We start from the raw sequence: 17,059 nt of genomic DNA, 5'->3' as shown, positions 1-17,059 counted from the left end.
GCTTCCACCTTGTTGTTCATTTAGATGGATCCATTGGGTTTTAAAATGAATTTCAGATATTTTTCTTTGTATATCGAAGGTATTATATTTATTTGACTAGAATACTTTGCTAGAAAAGGTAATGGAAATCAAATTCTTTGTAAGCATTTATTTTTGCATTATTTCGTGACCATGTTTTTAAAAGCTAAGTTGCAAGAACAATGACCATGCTTATACAAGTTAGTAATAAGAAATATATTACTATAATATTCGGTATCTGTCTATATGAATATAGTTTATCATTTTATACACTTACTATTTCTGGAATAAATATAATTATTCTTTGTTGGAAGAATGAAGATTTTCTGCAAGAATATTTGTTTTACTAAAAGAAATGATTGAATAATTATTACAAATAGATATCCAGAAAAAGTATATATATCTATTGAAAGGTGTTTCAAATATATGAATGAAAGTATAAGTGATAATAATTTTGTTAGTTTTCCCAGGAAAACGTGATTGTCATTATTGTCATTATTGTTAAAATTTTCATGGAGATCGAATGGAGGGTAATATATTTTATATTTTGAGAGAAGATCACGATCTCGCTCATTTTGAATGAATTCTATGTGTTTTTCTTATGTAATAATTTTTTAGAGTAACTTAATTGAGCAAGAGTTAACTCGACCCTTCTCTTCCAAAAGACGTGCACTGCTGATCTTAAATTGTAATTTCGATTTCTGATGCATTATCGTATGATAAATAAGCTAGTAAAGTTTTTCATTTTTATTCGAGCTTTCGTAGTATAGATATTCGAGGATATATCCGAACATGATTCAAACTTAAACTCGGATTTTTTTTGTTAATTAGTCATATATCAAGGTTTTCTTGATTTTATTTTGATTAAAGAATTTTAATTTAAATAAAGAATTGATATTAACAAGTTTATTTGCAATTATGCGTATTTAAGAAATAGTTTTCTGCTTTGATCCATAAATGGACAAGATAAAGATAATTAATTTTGTTTCATTGAGTTACTGGGAAAACAACATAAACAAGAGAGTTTACTACGGTATTATTATTTTATTTAATGCATTGTAGAATACTGTTTCCTGTGATTTTATTTGATCGTTTTGTGAGTTTTTTCCCTTTTTATCAACTACTATTAAAAAGTAATTTTAGTTTAACCAGAAACCCAATTTACTTTCCTATCTATCTAATAAATTCATAATTTTACATGAAAACTACAAATACATGTTTTGTTGTCGTTTATAATTTATTTCTTACTTATAAATTAGTCCTTTCCTTTTGATTTTCCATTTTTATGTAGATATCTGTATCTATATAAATTACTCCAATAGTTTTTTTGTTATACGTCGTATAACAGTAACATCGAGAAGTTCATTCCAAATCAAATAGTTTCAAACATTCTCTGTTTTCAGTTTCCTAATTAGATATAATTTTCAATACAAGAAAAAGAATAAATTATTATCAAATAAGTGGAGAAATAGCATTGTATATAAGCTCAGGAAACAAAATGAAAAAATGATAACAAGGCAACAATTATGTTTACTGATATGCATAAAAATATAAAATTTCAAGAAATCATTAAGTGCCACAACCAAATATTAAAATATGTACATGTAACACAATGAACAAAAAAGATGATGCTGAAAGTTGCTAATTATACAATTTATCCGTTTCCTTTTAAGAAAAAAATTCCTTAAAAATTGTAAATACCTAAAACTATTTGGACTGGCCCAGATCCTTCGCAATTAGCGGTCACGCTTTCGCAAAACTTCCATTTTCATTAATTGAATTCCTCAGTAGCCAATCAAATCAACTCCACTATTCATAATGTTTCTCATTTCACGTTTAACCAGTTAATTGCGTTTGATTATACACGTCATCTTAACATTAGAACTACCACACCAGTCAAAATGACTGGTTTGGGTTTCCTTATTTCGGAATTATTGATATCTTAAAAGTATTGAATATTCGAAATAATCTTGAAAATAAATAGTTTCACTTGAATCCTATAATGAACGCCTGAAGAAATTAAAAATAATCTACTGTTACAATTTGTATAGGGATGACGTATTAATCGTATTAAATGCTCGGTAGTTCTAGTGTTAAAGCTTGAAATTATACTAATTCCTTCAACCGATTAACATAGATCAATCTAATTATTTCTCCCGATAAACATATAATTCTTCTTTGTTTTGCTTTGGTTTTTCATGAAAATATACCATATGTGCATTCATCCTGGGTTTGACAACTACACGCTTCGTTTTTCATTATATTGCGCAGAAAACGAGAGATTTTTCAAACTAAATTCCACGGTTAACAAGTTAATACATTCACATTCATTTCCACGCACATTTCCACACACGCATTTACACATACATTGAACAATTATCCACGATGTAACGCGATTCGATCGATCCACGCACCGGAAACCAAGATCCCACGCCGTGCATCCTTTACTTTTTCTTCCACCGACAATTTTAGCGCTCGAGGTGACCAAGTTTGTCGGCGGATCTCAGAATTCCGGTTGGTTAGGAACAAAAGGGGGTAGAGATAACTCGGCATAAATAGCTTGCAGGGTATTTGGACAGATACCGGGTAACACCGCAGATGCATCGATACGGCGGAATAGTAACCGAAACGTTTTCTCGTTCTGATTTCAGACACCAGCGTCGAGGATGATGGATGTTGACAGTGAAATCGAGTGAGAGAGATCTTTCTTTCGGAAACGAGGAATTTGCGAGTCGAGAGGAGACGTAGGTAGCGTCTTGTAGTGATAGAGAGAGGGGCGACCAGGAAGGAAGTAAAAAAGAAACCAAAAAGGGTAAAAGGGAGAAGAAGAAGAAGAAGAAGCAGAAGAAGCAGAAAAAGAAGAAGAGGACTAGCAGAGAAGTAAAAGAAGAAAGAAGAGAGAATCCGCCGTATAGTTGCTGCGAGTATCCAAAACAAAGTTCGCTCGAGAGGACGGGAAGCAATTCGCGGACGAGAGAAAGAAGAGAATCGGGAGGAGAGAGTAGCGACTGGGCGCAGGGCACGAGCACCCGTGGATCGCGCAATAAAAGGGGGGAGAGAGAGAGAGTGTGAAACAAGAAAAAGAGCTCGCCGCGTGTTCTGTAAATAAGAGTTATTTTTTTCGTATGAGAGAAAAGGCGATACACCTACGCCGGAACGAAGGGAACCGAGCTAGAAGACGTTTAGGGATCCTCGAACGGGGCAAGGCTCGCAGGAGTTTCTCTCTCTCTCTCATTCTCTCTCTCTCTCTCCTTCTCTCTCTCTCCCTCTCTCTCTTGGAAAGCCGCGTGAAACGGTTGGCACGGCTGGTGAACGAGAAACGGGAATCGACGACTGAGGACGACAGGAGAAGACGAAGAAGAAGAGGACGACGAAGGGTGGTATCCGTGGGGTTGCGATTAACGCGTCGCCGCGTGTCCAAGTTCTTCGGCGACGGTGCCGATTGTGTTTCTTCCGATTCTGAGCGCGCGTCCGTACACTCGCTTGGTGGTTTCCGATTGGATTTTTGAACGGGATTAACGATTTGCTTCCGGGATTAGAGAGAGGGGGGGAGAGAGAGAGAGAGAGAGAGAGAGAGAGAGAGAGAGAGACAAATAGTTAGATAGATAGATAGATAGATAGATAGATAGATAGATAGATAGATAGAGAGAAAGAGAGAAAGAGAGAAAGAGAGAAAAAGATACAGACAGCGAGAAAGAGAGGGAAGGAAACAGAGAACGAGCGAGAGAGAGAGAGAGAGAGAGAGAGAGAGAGAGAGAGAGAGAGAGAGAGAGAGAGAGAGAGAGAGAGAGAGAGAGAGAGAGAGAATCAATAGGAACGGAGAACGAAGGAAAGAGAGAGAGAGAGAAAGAGAGAGAGAAAAGGGGTCGAAAAACACCAAGGACAAAGAAGTAGACATCTAACTTAAACGAACGCGCGCTTAAAGAGGAAATAAATTAAACGAGAATCAGGAAGAACGGTAGAAACGCGGGAAGAACGGATTGACGGGGTGGCGCGTAGTAACAAAGGAAAGAGAAGAAATTGAGGGAAGAAAGCGGGGTCCGAAGGAAAAGGGTAGCCGTGAAAAAGAACACCCGGGCGAAAGGAGAGCCGACGATAAAGGGGAAAGGCAGGAAGGAAGGAAGGAAGGAAGAGGAAGAGGAAGAGGAAGAGGAAGAGGAAGAGGAAGAGGAAAAGGAACAGGAAGAGGAAGAGGAAGAGAGGGCCAGTGTGCTGAGTGTAGAATAGGTAAAGGGGGGAGGGGCGAGGGGGAGAGTTGGAGGGAGAGAAAGAGAGAGAAAGAGAGGGAGAGGGAGAGAGAGAGAGGGTTCGCGCTGTGAAGCGGTATTGAGAGGGCTGGCGTGCCCCATGTTGTGAGCGTCTGAAGACTGCCGTGGGCAGAAGTGAAAGGGCGGGAGGGAAGGGTAAGGGTGCCGCTGGTATGGAGTATGGAAGCGGCGGGGGCGGAGGCGGTGGTGGCCGTGGGGGTGTCCAACCACCCTCCGCAGCTGCGAGGGGTATGACGGGGACCGATACTACCGATGCTGCATGGCACAAACACGAACAAATGCTCCTCATGGAATCCAGGCACAAGCAACAATGTGAGTATATCGGAACATAAACTTGAACCTTATGCGCCCTCGCGTTACTTCCAATTAACCCCTCGCCTGACGATTTCTTTCGAGACTTTGGGATTGTCCATGATGATTTATTTCTAGGAGGAAAGGGATTTTACTTTTGGGTTATTTTGGGAAGATGGAAGATGTTTTCTTTGAGACGCTTAACACTGGATTTACTAGACGAGTCAAAGTGGTCTCCCTTGGATTTCTGCTTTCCAATTTTTGGAAAGTTATACTTGCTTTTTTGAGGAATGTTCTTTGTAAATTAGTTAGGTAATATGTACTGTAAAGTACGAATCAATTGAAACCTTAATAAATGCAGTTTTTTAATTTGTATAAGGAAGTATGTATTAGGCGATTTGATTGCTGGGTAGCTTTAGTGTTACATGAGGACTGAAAGTATTGGAAGATTTGGCTTTTGATACTTAGACAACCAAGTAAACGGAATTATAGGTACAACCTGTTTTATTAACTTTAATTGAACTTATTTAACTGATTTTCTTATGAACTTTTTTTTATGAAAGAAAGATATTTGATGAATTGCAGATAACCCCAATTTAAGACTTACGAAATAACAAGGGAAAAATTAAGCAAAATACAAGGCAGTGTATTATTAAGGGAAAAGTGGAAGATCTCCCCATTCGGTTGGCTAAGTGTTAAATAAGCTTCAATTACTTTCTTACAAAATAATTGAGAAGAATTGAGATTGCAAACGAGAAACGTCAACTGTAATTGTGAACGTATCAGTTATTTGTGCAAGATTATTCAGCGTACCATCTTCCCTGGAATTACTCTACAGAAAGAATTGACGCTAGGTTTACGGACTTTTGTTGTGCAGTTTATTTCATTGTTTTTAGAAAAATCAAAGTTTATTTAGATCTTGGTAATTGAAAGCTTAGAAATAAACGATTAGATATATATTCATGCAATTCAGTATGCGTCAAATTGACGTATCCCTAGTGTTAAATATTGATAAGAAAAATAGAATTTTGCGTGTTAGAAAATTAATGATATTTGATTTCGTTAAATTGACCGTGGGGTGTGAAGTTTTTACTGTGAGTTTCGTTTCATATTGCAAGGCGAGGGGTTGAAAGGGTCTTCTATTTCTGGAGTACTCTCTAAAGTAACCTTTAGATTTTCATGTTAAGAACTGAATAAACGTACATGATTCACACGCTTGTTATGGCAAAAATATTTTTAGGATGCTACATTATTTGTCATGAATAAAATTTCAGAGATCATACAGATTTTACTGTCAGAAATATTTTGGAGACTTGGTCTACCATTTCTGACTCTTTTATTCGTTGAAAATCAGTGAACAGATGTTCGTTTTATTCGTCATAAGTATGGTTGGAATTAGAACAATCCTTTTAAAGTAGTTTATCGATATTATAAGCAATCATAAAGAAATTACGCAATTAGCAGTAGCAAGAAACATAGAAATTCTCGTCATATCGAGATACTTTTAGATTCAACTGTAGCAACAGGTCCATAGAATATGTGTTTAAAGGAACAAGTTGATCAAACTAGTAGTTTTTGAGAGAAGCATGAGAATATTGAAAAACTAAGTTTCCAGAAAATTACGTTTGAAGTTTTACAAACAATTTTAAGACGAACTGTCATGTATTTACGACATTTACTCCAGTTCAATGTTCCAGAGGCCAATTATTCTTTGATAGAAACTGAGAACAAAACTAAAAATGTTATAGCTACGGTTTTTGTTTACGAGAATATCATTTGTTCTCATATTCTCTGCTAACGTGTAATGAAATTACTATTAGTTTCTATCATAAAATTTTAAAATACTTGCAAGAACTTGGTACAGGTACTTGTTTCGTTCAAGAGACAAAAGTAAACTTTTAGGATACAGTTGAGAAATAAAGAAAGAAACAATCAACTAGAATAAAGATAAAAGGGGAGGGGGTAACTTTAACTTTAGCTGGTTTACATTTTTATAACATTTACAATTTTTCGAATTATATTAATTTTTTGCAGTCGAATGTCACTATAATGATACCTCTAGGATACGATATTTAAAATCCAAAGCAGCAAATGAATTATTGAATTACTCAAATAACGAGAAATTAATATGTGGTTTCTTTGTTTTCTAGTATTTAGGACTTTGATGCGTAATTCAGTCTTGCATAGAAAGAGTTTTTAGAAGTTTGAAAAATTCTCGACCACAAAGGGTTAGATTGCTTTGAAAATGCATTATTAACAGTATAGAAATTCGTAAAATGTGAGAAATTGAATTGTTTTTCTTTCTATATCAGAAGAATCTTAAGAGCGATACATACCAGCTTGTAGCTCTCATTCGTATTTCAGTTTTCATATTAATTACGTTCAGCACGCCGCAATTTTTATTATTTATTTTTTAAATGTCTTATGATTTTGTAATACCTTTGAGGTATAAAGCGCTTGCGTAATCGTGTTTGATCTTGCTCATTGCAATTTCCTGTGTCGATCGTTTACCCAAGCAAGATAATCTTGAAAACGTTAAAACTACGTAAACGATTCGAATATCTGTTGAAATAATTCTTATAATCGTAGTCAATTTCTCGTCTATTAAAACAGATATATTAAGAAATAATTAATCAATTCAATCAGTAATTGTTTCGTAAATTATTTTGAAAACAATTAAGTTAACTGTAAAGTGATAGTGTTAGGAATATTTATGAGTTATGTCTTATGCATTTGCATAAATGTATTAACTTCATGGTCCCGGTAGAAGATTATATACGGTGTTTAAGAAATCGTGTTATACTTAGAAGGGAATAGAAAGTAAATTTTGTTTTCAGTTTTCCTATAATTTCCGATAATTTTCGTATAAGTTTTTAGATTAATGAGTATTATTAGTTATTTAAATTAACACTTTATCCTCTTCTAAATTATCGCAGTTTTACTGAGTACTACCATTTATATTCTGAACATTTCAAGACCGTTCAAATAGCATATACGCTAAGTGTAAATATTTTTCTAAATTATTCATTGAAATTACAAGAAAAAATAAATATTTTAATAAAAGTGGTACTTTAAGATATAAAGAATTACTATTTACATTGTATACGAGCTAAATCGCCTAGAATGTGTTCTTTCTTAATTAACAACGAAACAATTTGATTAACACTAAAACTATCGGACGGGTCAAATTGATCCACTTCAGGATTTTTATTTTGCAAGTACTTCAATCATGAAGTTGTTTCCGCGAGAAATTTTTAATTAAATTTTTAATTAAATTTGTGTATTTGTACAGATGCAAGACTAGGAGGCCGTTCGAATCTCGTGAAACATATTGTTCTAATTTTTATAAGGAATTAGAAATAGGTCACTCGAATTGCTCGGTAGTTTTAGTGTTAATCAATAGGAATGTTTACCACGAATTTTTCCAATTCAACGGACCACTGATGGATAGGATGTTAACTCCTCATTTTTTATGTCTGTCATTCATATTGTAGACATGACACTCATGGTCAAATATGTTAATTCAAATTCAAATATCGGGTCGGAGGACCTACCTCTGTTTGGCCATTGAAACCGTTATTGGCAAGAATCGTTGATGAATACTGTAATCCATTTAGCTAAGAAATGTCCAAAAGAAAAATATTTCTTGCGACAACTTCTAGTCTAGCAGTGATTAACAGGACTCTGCACTCGAGAGGCGAGTGTCAGTTACTAGTTGATTTGATGCAACAACATTATAAAGTCTTATGTATATAATATTTAGCTTCGTGTAATCGTGTATGCATTCGATATGTGAAATATTTAAATAAAACAGCTATGCTTCTTAACCCTTTGGTCTACAATATCGTGTCAGACACGTGACGAAAATTGTGAACTGAATTCGAGAAACCTAAGTGTTATTTATGTTTTTTTTAAATATTAAATTTTACTTTTCTGTTATCAATCGTTAACCTTTGGAGTAAACGTAGACGTAGAATAAGCATACAAATTTCTTCTTTTCGTAATAAATTATTAACGATAAATTGTATTGATCAAAGTTAAGAAATAAATCATAGGGGAAGGGGTTAAGTTACATATGATGTCTCTTTAACTTGACTTGAAAGAAATATCCTGTAAATCACATCAAATAATGTTGAATATTTCTAGTGAAAAACTTTCGATGCAAAGGACTAGGTGTTTAACTAAGTACCCTGAATTTTCTACTTAACACTAGATTTACGGAATCCGTCAATGTGACGGATACCGAATTTCTTAAACATTATTTAGTAGCAGATTACATCGATTTTAATTCGTGCAATTATACGAATACACATTGTAATACTCTAGTTTTCAAGCTACAATTTTCGCGATCTATACAAACAAACATGTAGTTTTCTAGAATCAATAGAACAAGAGTGTAAAAGTGCTCATAGAATGATATTGTTGTTCTTCTTGCGTTTGAAATGTTGATCAGTTTCAATGATCCTTCTCTTCTTTAACAATAGTTAGATTTCATAGTGAAAAAACGAAGGCTCTATGTAGGTGACTTAGTCACGCTGCGTCCTTCAGTAACTTCACGCTTTAGCAACCCCTTTAGCATTCTGTTTCCACCTCTACCATTCCGTGGCACTATACTGCAAAACTGAATGTAGATTTTCGAAAGAGGATAATAATGATTATTGTACAAGAGTACTAACTACTAACTTACAAGAATATCGAAGTAATATGTTTCCCAAATATATTATGACTCATTTAACAGTAACTACAATAAAATTAATAGAATAAATAAGAAATAAACTACACGTATTTTCCAATAATATTTAGTTATAGTAAAAATCTTTTTCAAATTAATAATACTAAACGTAATTACCGAGAAAAATGATTTTAGATGTAAAAAGTTGAACAATGCAGAGTTTCGACGATAAAATTTGAAATAAATTGAAACAGTGAACTCACGAACTATTCGTGCATTTACTACTCTTCACACGTTATCATTCTTGTTTTCCTTAACGGTATCTTAACAGTATTATCAATATATGCTTATCAGCAATATTCCCTTATATTCCCTATATTTTTATCAATAAGTTATCGATAATATATCGATAATCAGTAGCAGCACCTTTAGCTCAGGTAACATGGAGCGTTTCAAAAGTCGCTAGCAGGGTCATTGAAATCGTCGAAATCGTTGAAATCGTCAAAATTGAAGGGCACCACTCTAAATGGCAAAGATAATGGGATGCAATTAGAAACACCCGCTACTCACTTCCGGTCATCCCCGGGGAGACCTCCAGAGGTCCTATGAGCGGGCATTGCCGAGTTACAGACTTGGGAGACTTGCGAAAACACTGAGCAATGGAAAAGTACTGGTGCCGTCCAAAGGTACCCTAAACGAAGCTCGGCAACTCTGTTTTTTATTCAAATGACCATTCAAATAAAATGATTTTTTTCTATTTACTCTGTTGCTTTAGCTTAGCATTTTTCGAATATACAGTACGTCACAAAAATCTTACCTCCTGAACTGTCGATTTTGAACAATCAATATTTGTATACAATGCAAGTTTCAAAGTTCTTATCAATAGGAATGTACAGGGTGGAACACGAAGTGTGTTCAACTTAGATTATTCTGCTGCTAGCGGTTCGATCGGGAATTTTCTTAGCTAAAATAGCAGGTTTCGAGGAGAGCTTTAAGATGATTCTACCAAATTTTTTGTCAACCTTTGAACCCAAGGTCACCTTCAGTACGTTCACAAAATACTACTAACACTTCACGTTCGGTATCATTAGACATGTCCCAAAGTACAGAACGAAAGTTTACAAACAGTACACGAGGAATCAAGTCAATAGTGACTCTAATACTAATTTATCAACAACTCTAGGAAGTGTACAACAGTGTCGCTTGCCATTCTTCTTTAATAATCTTTAATAATCTTGCAAAACTCTTCCAACTAAGAGTTTTCTTTAGTGTTTTTAGATTAAAAGAAATATATTTGTTATAATGCTTATCAAATTCGTCTCAGTATCTCCCGAAAAATGGCTGTAAAAAAAGATTTCCGATCGGACTGCTAATAGCAGAATAATCCAAACTGATCACGCTTCGCGGTTCACCCTATATGCTGGAATTAGCGAGCATTCAAACTGATGTAAATTTGATTTCAAACCAACATGTCAGTATAAGAAACATGTAATTTTATTTGAACCGGAAGGAAATTGGTCTCACAAGTGTATTCGCACCAATACAAATTATATTATAAATGCAATTAATGTATTAACTACTGGGCGAGTTAAATTGGCGCATTTTAGAATTTTTAGTTTGCAAATATTTAAATTATGACAAAGCTTTTACGAAAAATTCTAAAATAAGTTTGTGTATTTGTACAGATACAACAATAAGGAATTCATTGAACTTCGAGAAATATCTCCTTCTAATTTTTATAAGAACTTTGAAATAAGTCATTCAAATTGCTCGGTAGTTTTACTGTTAATAATTAATATTTGATCACGATCTAAATTGTCAGGCTTGTGAGATCAATTTTCTTCCTGTTTACGTAATATTATATTTTTGTCATATTGACATGTTTTGCAATAAAGTATACATATATGAGTTTAAAAACTTCGTAATTCCAACACACATTTCTGTTGATAAGAACTTTGAAACTTGCATTGTAAACAAACATCAATCGTTTAAATTCGGTAGTTCAGAAGGTACGAATACTTTTGTGACTCACTGTATTATTTTAACACATTGTGGACGGATCAGGAGAATTCTCATGCCTTTAACATTTATGTAAGAAAAACTTGTACCCATATTATACAGTATATATAGTACATATAGTACATATAGTACATATAGTACATATAGTACATATAGTACATATAGTACATATAGTATATATAGTACATATAGTACATATAGTACATATAGTACATATAGTACATATAGTACATATAGTACATATAGTACATATAGTATATATAGTATATATGGTACATATAGTATTTTAAAAAATTTATTGTACGCGTTCAACAGAAACATACCTGGTCACTGGTAAAGTTAGCAATAAAATTATTGGTCCGCAATCTGTTAACCCTTTGCGGTTGAATGCTTTCGAACTTTCATACCTGAAATTGAAAGCCGCAAATAAGTAATTTCATTATTCAAATAACGAGAAATTGATATGCAGTTTTCTTCTTTTTTAGTATGTATGGCTTCGACGTTTTTTCAGTTTCTTATGGGAGGAGTTTCTAAAAATGTTTCTAAAAACAGATAATTGGAAAAGAAGACTGCGAGAACGGGTCGGTTTGACGTATATGATAGTTTTCGTGTTTAAGCTTGAAATGACACTAGTTCTTTTAGTGATGAATTCTTTATTTTTTCAGATAAATATGTAATTCTTCTTTGTTTTGCCTTGGTTTTTCATTGAAATATACCCTGGGTCTATAAAGTATTCATCCTGTGTTTGACGAATACACGCTTCATTTTTTTATTTTATTGCGAGCAAAACGAGACATTCTTCAAACTAAATTCCACAGTTAACAGGTTAAACATAAAGTAGTCTTACTTCATAGGTTGTTTTTAAGTTGTTGGAACGAACTTCAACGGCGGTTCCTTTCGTTGGTCGAATCTATGAGCAAGTAGCGTGTCAATCCTTGTGTAGTTCAATTCCACTAATTATTGCATGCGTAGGTATATTCATTGGATAGCATTGAGCTGAAATTAAAATTGAATCAAATGAATTAGATTCGATAGGCGCTGACGTCGAATCCAGGGAAGGAATTTGCCAGCAACTATTGTACATATGTCGTAGTATGGTGAAACTGTTCACATTAAGGAGTTACACGCATTTCAGAAACATAAAAATAGAACTGCATTTCAGAAATTCCATGGGATAATTATAAATTGTCCTAATAAATGATCACACAATGTTGTGTATTTACTAACGAATTTTCAATCGATCGAATGATACAAACATTTTAAAATATAAGCCGTAATGTATCTATAAGTAGAAAGTTCACATTAAATTCTTTACGAATTATTCGTTTTCTTAATATTTTTCAAGAATAGACTTTCGCAATAAACGGACTATTTAACAAACGAAACGTGGTCGTCATATTTCTCAAGTTAATAATATTAACAATGTTCACCTGCGTAGAAGGATATTCATATCTATTGCATATTTCTTCCTATACTTTGAGTATTTCGAGAAGTATTCGTTCATTATCTGTAAGTAATTTAATCCGTTAACTGTGGAATTTCGATTGTAAAATCCCTCCTTTTGCGCGGAATAAAATGAAAAAATGAAGTGTGTGAATACTTATCAAACGTAAGAAATTCCAAAGCAAAACAAAGAAGAATTACACGTTTATATGAAAAAATAAAGAATTCATCGTTGGAAAAATTAGTATCATTTCAACCTTTAAAATGACGTGTATACTCGTCAAACGCTGTTAACTGGTTAACTCTTTAAAAATAAGTGAAAACAAAATACGCACAACTTCAATTCCTTTCCATTCAAATATCCACTCCCCTCAAAGGCTTGATCCAAACTATCTGTTTGTCTGCGGTTTAAAGTAAATATATCAACAACTAACCAATTGAGATTGTAAGAACAACATGTTTATATTATAAATATTAAATATTAAATATTTATATTTATATAACCTTAACTGGTTAGTTATTGGTACATTTACTTTAAATGTGCTCCTTTTTAGCTTGATTGAAATTTTGTTGAATTTATAAGGGATGTATTCATATCGTGAACAGGATTCTGACTTTAAGAAACACGAATGTTATTCTTTTCTTCGCAATTGACACTTATGCTAGATTTCTCTTACTAACATTACAGATATTGTTACATAGCGTCTTAATAAATTATAAAATAACTCTAACAGGTACAGTTTTGAAATGAATATTAAAGCAAGAGGTTAATTGTACAGTCAAACATATTTGCAAAAAGTATACCTTTTATTAGTATAGTTATAGAAGTGTTGATTTACTGAAAAATAATATTTACGAGAACTGAATTTCAATTCAAACCGGTGGGTTTTGTTTAATGTTTCGTTTAGCCTAATAATAATTTACTGTTAATCGTATCAGTAACTTTTTACAATTACTTCATTTAATTATAGTTATCATATATCATTTTAATCATTCATTTCTAATGATTTGAAAAGCATTAAAATTGTACTGTTCATATACCACAATTATAAAATTACAAGTAAGTTTATCAAAAATTGGGAAAAAGATGGAGCTATAGGAATGAAACGAGTCTTTAACTGCAGCCAATTCTAACAGAAGACTGAGAGCGGCGCAATATTTGTACGTCGACTACCGTGCACCGTATTTGAATTAAAAAATGCAATGAATCTGTTTGTACGACTGAATTATTTTCATGAAAATAGCAGAGGGCGGCAACTGTTTACGACACTCGTTATCGCGACAATTATTGTACCAGTCTAGTCGACAAATATTGTACCATGTCTAGAGCCGCGAATAATATTCTTTTTTATCGAACAGTGTTAATTAAAGGATTACTTAAGAAAGATTACTTGATCATTTTTTACCTTAAAATGTCTTGTGTTTCTTATTATTTATACTTTGAGCTGTATGAAAGGGTAATTAATTAATACCTAATAATTATAATAATTAATTCTCTTTATATTGAAAAATTACGTGTGTTTGAGGTGGATATTAAAAATTCAGAAGGTTTTGAATTATCGAGACTGTGCTAGATATTTTTGATAATGGTATATACGTAAAACAGAGTTTTTGAAATCCATGTATAAGGTGTCCGTTATAATGGTGTCCACGTTTTTTTTAATTGCTGAAAATAATCTCGTAAAAATTATTTGCATATAGAGTTAATTAGTTATCACCTACGTTTAAAAATCTGTTTCTTTCTCCCGTTGAGAAAAAACAGTAACAAAAGACAAATGTTTGTCACTAAAACTGTAAAGCACAAAATAATTTCGTTGAGAACAGTAATGTGAATTTTTTTAATATTATTTTAATATATTTATACAGCTATTTTTATTATAATATTACACGCTTTAGTATGATACATTTTCATTTTATTGTTTATACGGTTATATTTCCTTCAGTTGCAAATATTTACTAGATAAACTGAATACTAATTAAATCTTCAATTTCTTTCAATATATTACTTCCAAATGAAACTAATTAATTTTGCATATAAACTATCTTATTCGGAAATTATTTTAATTTATTAAAAGGTACTCGTGCACCATTACAATAACTACACTGTATGTACGTTAAAACATATTCTTAACTTGCAAAATTTCAATTCACATTGCGAAAATTAATCGAAAAACAGTTTCAAATTAAATTCTTAAAAATTCGCAGACATTGTTTCGGTACTTGGTTTCGGTACTCTTGGAAATAATATTTTACGCGCACGGCAACGTTTCATCATAAAGCGAGCCTACTTAAATAGAAATATTGAAATGCCGGGTGACATCATCCAGAGTCGACGCAAATTTTTGTATCCGTTATGTTAAATCATTCGATAAAATCCCGGCCGAATAATTTATTATTACGTCCGCTTTGGTTTTCGATAAAAGAGGAATCGTGTAAAGAAAAGGTGATAATCGGCGAATGAGTCACGTGAAAATAAATACATCATGGTCGAGAGAAGAGGAGGTCGAATTTATAAGCAGCGAATCAACGTTGGCAATAGCGTAGCGCGGGATCCATTTTTGGACTGATACCTGATCGGCGACTCTCGAAAAATTCAAAGACTTTAGGCTGGACTGTTCGGCCGGCTACTGACTGATATGTATTTTCGACTTGGCAGTCTGTCTCCCCACAATCATTTCTTTGTCTTCCTCTTTCAACTTAACTTCATTTTGTATCTCTCGGTTTAAGAACCGACTCCGGCAGCCATTGAACCTGTAAGGAGCAATTGCGCGATCTCTTGCCAAAACGAGTTTGAAAAGGAAAAGATAAGCTGTGCATTTGAAAAATTGACAATAATCGTTTTAACTGGCGGAGAAATATGTAATAATCATGATGATAATGACTATTGTTATAGTTTGTAATATATTTCTAATTTACACTACAGTTTAGTCTATATTTCTCAGCAATATCGTCCATTTCTCTAATCACTCGAATCGTAACAAAAATTCTTTGAACCCGATTGTTTACAAAGAGACGGCGAAATAAACAGCTAAGAAATTCTGTTTGTGCCGCGATATTCCTTACATTAAGCCAAGAAACTTTTGTATTTAACATTTGTTTCTACCTCTAATTACTTTCCGAGTTACGTAGTTAAATAACTTCTCCGGGGCGAACTTTGAAGGGTAGTTTCACCCCCCTGAGCATGAATATGAGTCGCTGCATATAAAAATAAAAAATACGCGTCGAATATTTTTACAAACTCTAGTACCGCGCAGAAATTTCATTAAAATTGGTCTATTACACTTGGTCGATGTTTCTTGTGATTTCTAGTCAAGTGCATCGGCGCAAAAAATCCAATATCGCGTTTTCGAGTCGCTTTTACGCGTAAAATCATCTTCTCGATTACACTGTTCATTACAAGACACTCAGTATATCGCCATTTACAATATCTGGATATTCAATGTGTACTTTCACTTTAAACAGGAAAGTATCTTCTATACTTGTGCGTTAGAATTAATGCACTTTCTTTCACTTAATCGAATTTCGAAATGACAAATCTTGTATTTAATTCTTAATTACTCATTCCTGATCTTATTGAAAACAGTCAATGAACTTCCTGACTTTTGCGCTTTACAGATTAACAAATATGTTACGTATAGTTGGTGAAATAGTTATTAAAAATTTTTTCTATTCACGTACATTTTATATTAGTCTAAAAAAATACTAATGAAAATATGAATTATCATATATATACATATATATATATATATATATATATATATATATATCTTTTGTAGTTGTTGGTAGCGATAGAAATTTCATAACTATTTTTCAGAAAATTACATTTTAATTTTAATTCATAATTTTACGGTTGATTGCTTTACAAACATTTGATTATGGAAAATATTTTTTCTCTGTTTATTGTCTCTATTAATTTTTATGATATTGTTTCGATGAGGTAAAGGTGTGCGTAAAATAAATTTCATTATTTGTGACCTTGGTATACTTTTACACTCTACAGCAGAATACACCTTCTTTTTCTATGGAAAAGAGTCTTGTGTAATAACAATAAAGTGAAACTATTGTTTTTCGTACATTTAAAACAATTTTCAATAAACAATATAAATTAAATAATATTAATAACAATATAAATAATACGTTTAATAATTTTGTAAATACACTATCTTACATTATGTTAAATATCTGCATGTTATCATGTTCGCATTCATTTACGTTGGCAATACGACAGTTTTATATAAAATTAAAGATGGGAAGACACGCAAGCATGAAAGCTCGTTGACTTGTATATTTTTCGTTCAGGCGCGATTCATTCAAATTAAGTAAAAATTGAGCAACATTTTGGATAACA

General features: G+C 32.9%; 1 protein-coding gene across 4 annotated transcripts in view; it reads left to right on the top strand.

The window, feature by feature from the left end:
- Positions 1-17,059, top strand: part of mnb (minibrain) — a 78,539-nt gene that overhangs the window by 14,667 nt on the left and 46,813 nt on the right. For all 4 annotated transcript variants that reach the window (XM_076368552.1, XM_076368548.1, XM_076368550.1 and 1 more), the window contains exon 2: positions 2,670-4,598. In XM_076368552.1, coding sequence (XP_076224667.1) covers positions 4,539-4,598 — 60 coding nt within the window. In that variant the 5' untranslated portion in view covers positions 2,670-4,538. The remainder of the gene's footprint in view (positions 1-2,669; positions 4,599-17,059) is intronic.

This window comes from Nomia melanderi, chromosome 6 (genome assembly GCF_051020985.1).
Source record: "Nomia melanderi isolate GNS246 chromosome 6, iyNomMela1, whole genome shotgun sequence".
Classification (NCBI taxonomy): Eukaryota; Metazoa; Arthropoda; class Insecta; order Hymenoptera; family Halictidae; genus Nomia; species Nomia melanderi.
The sequence above is the reverse complement of the archived record's forward strand: the minus strand, read 5'-3'. Positions and strand labels throughout refer to the sequence as shown.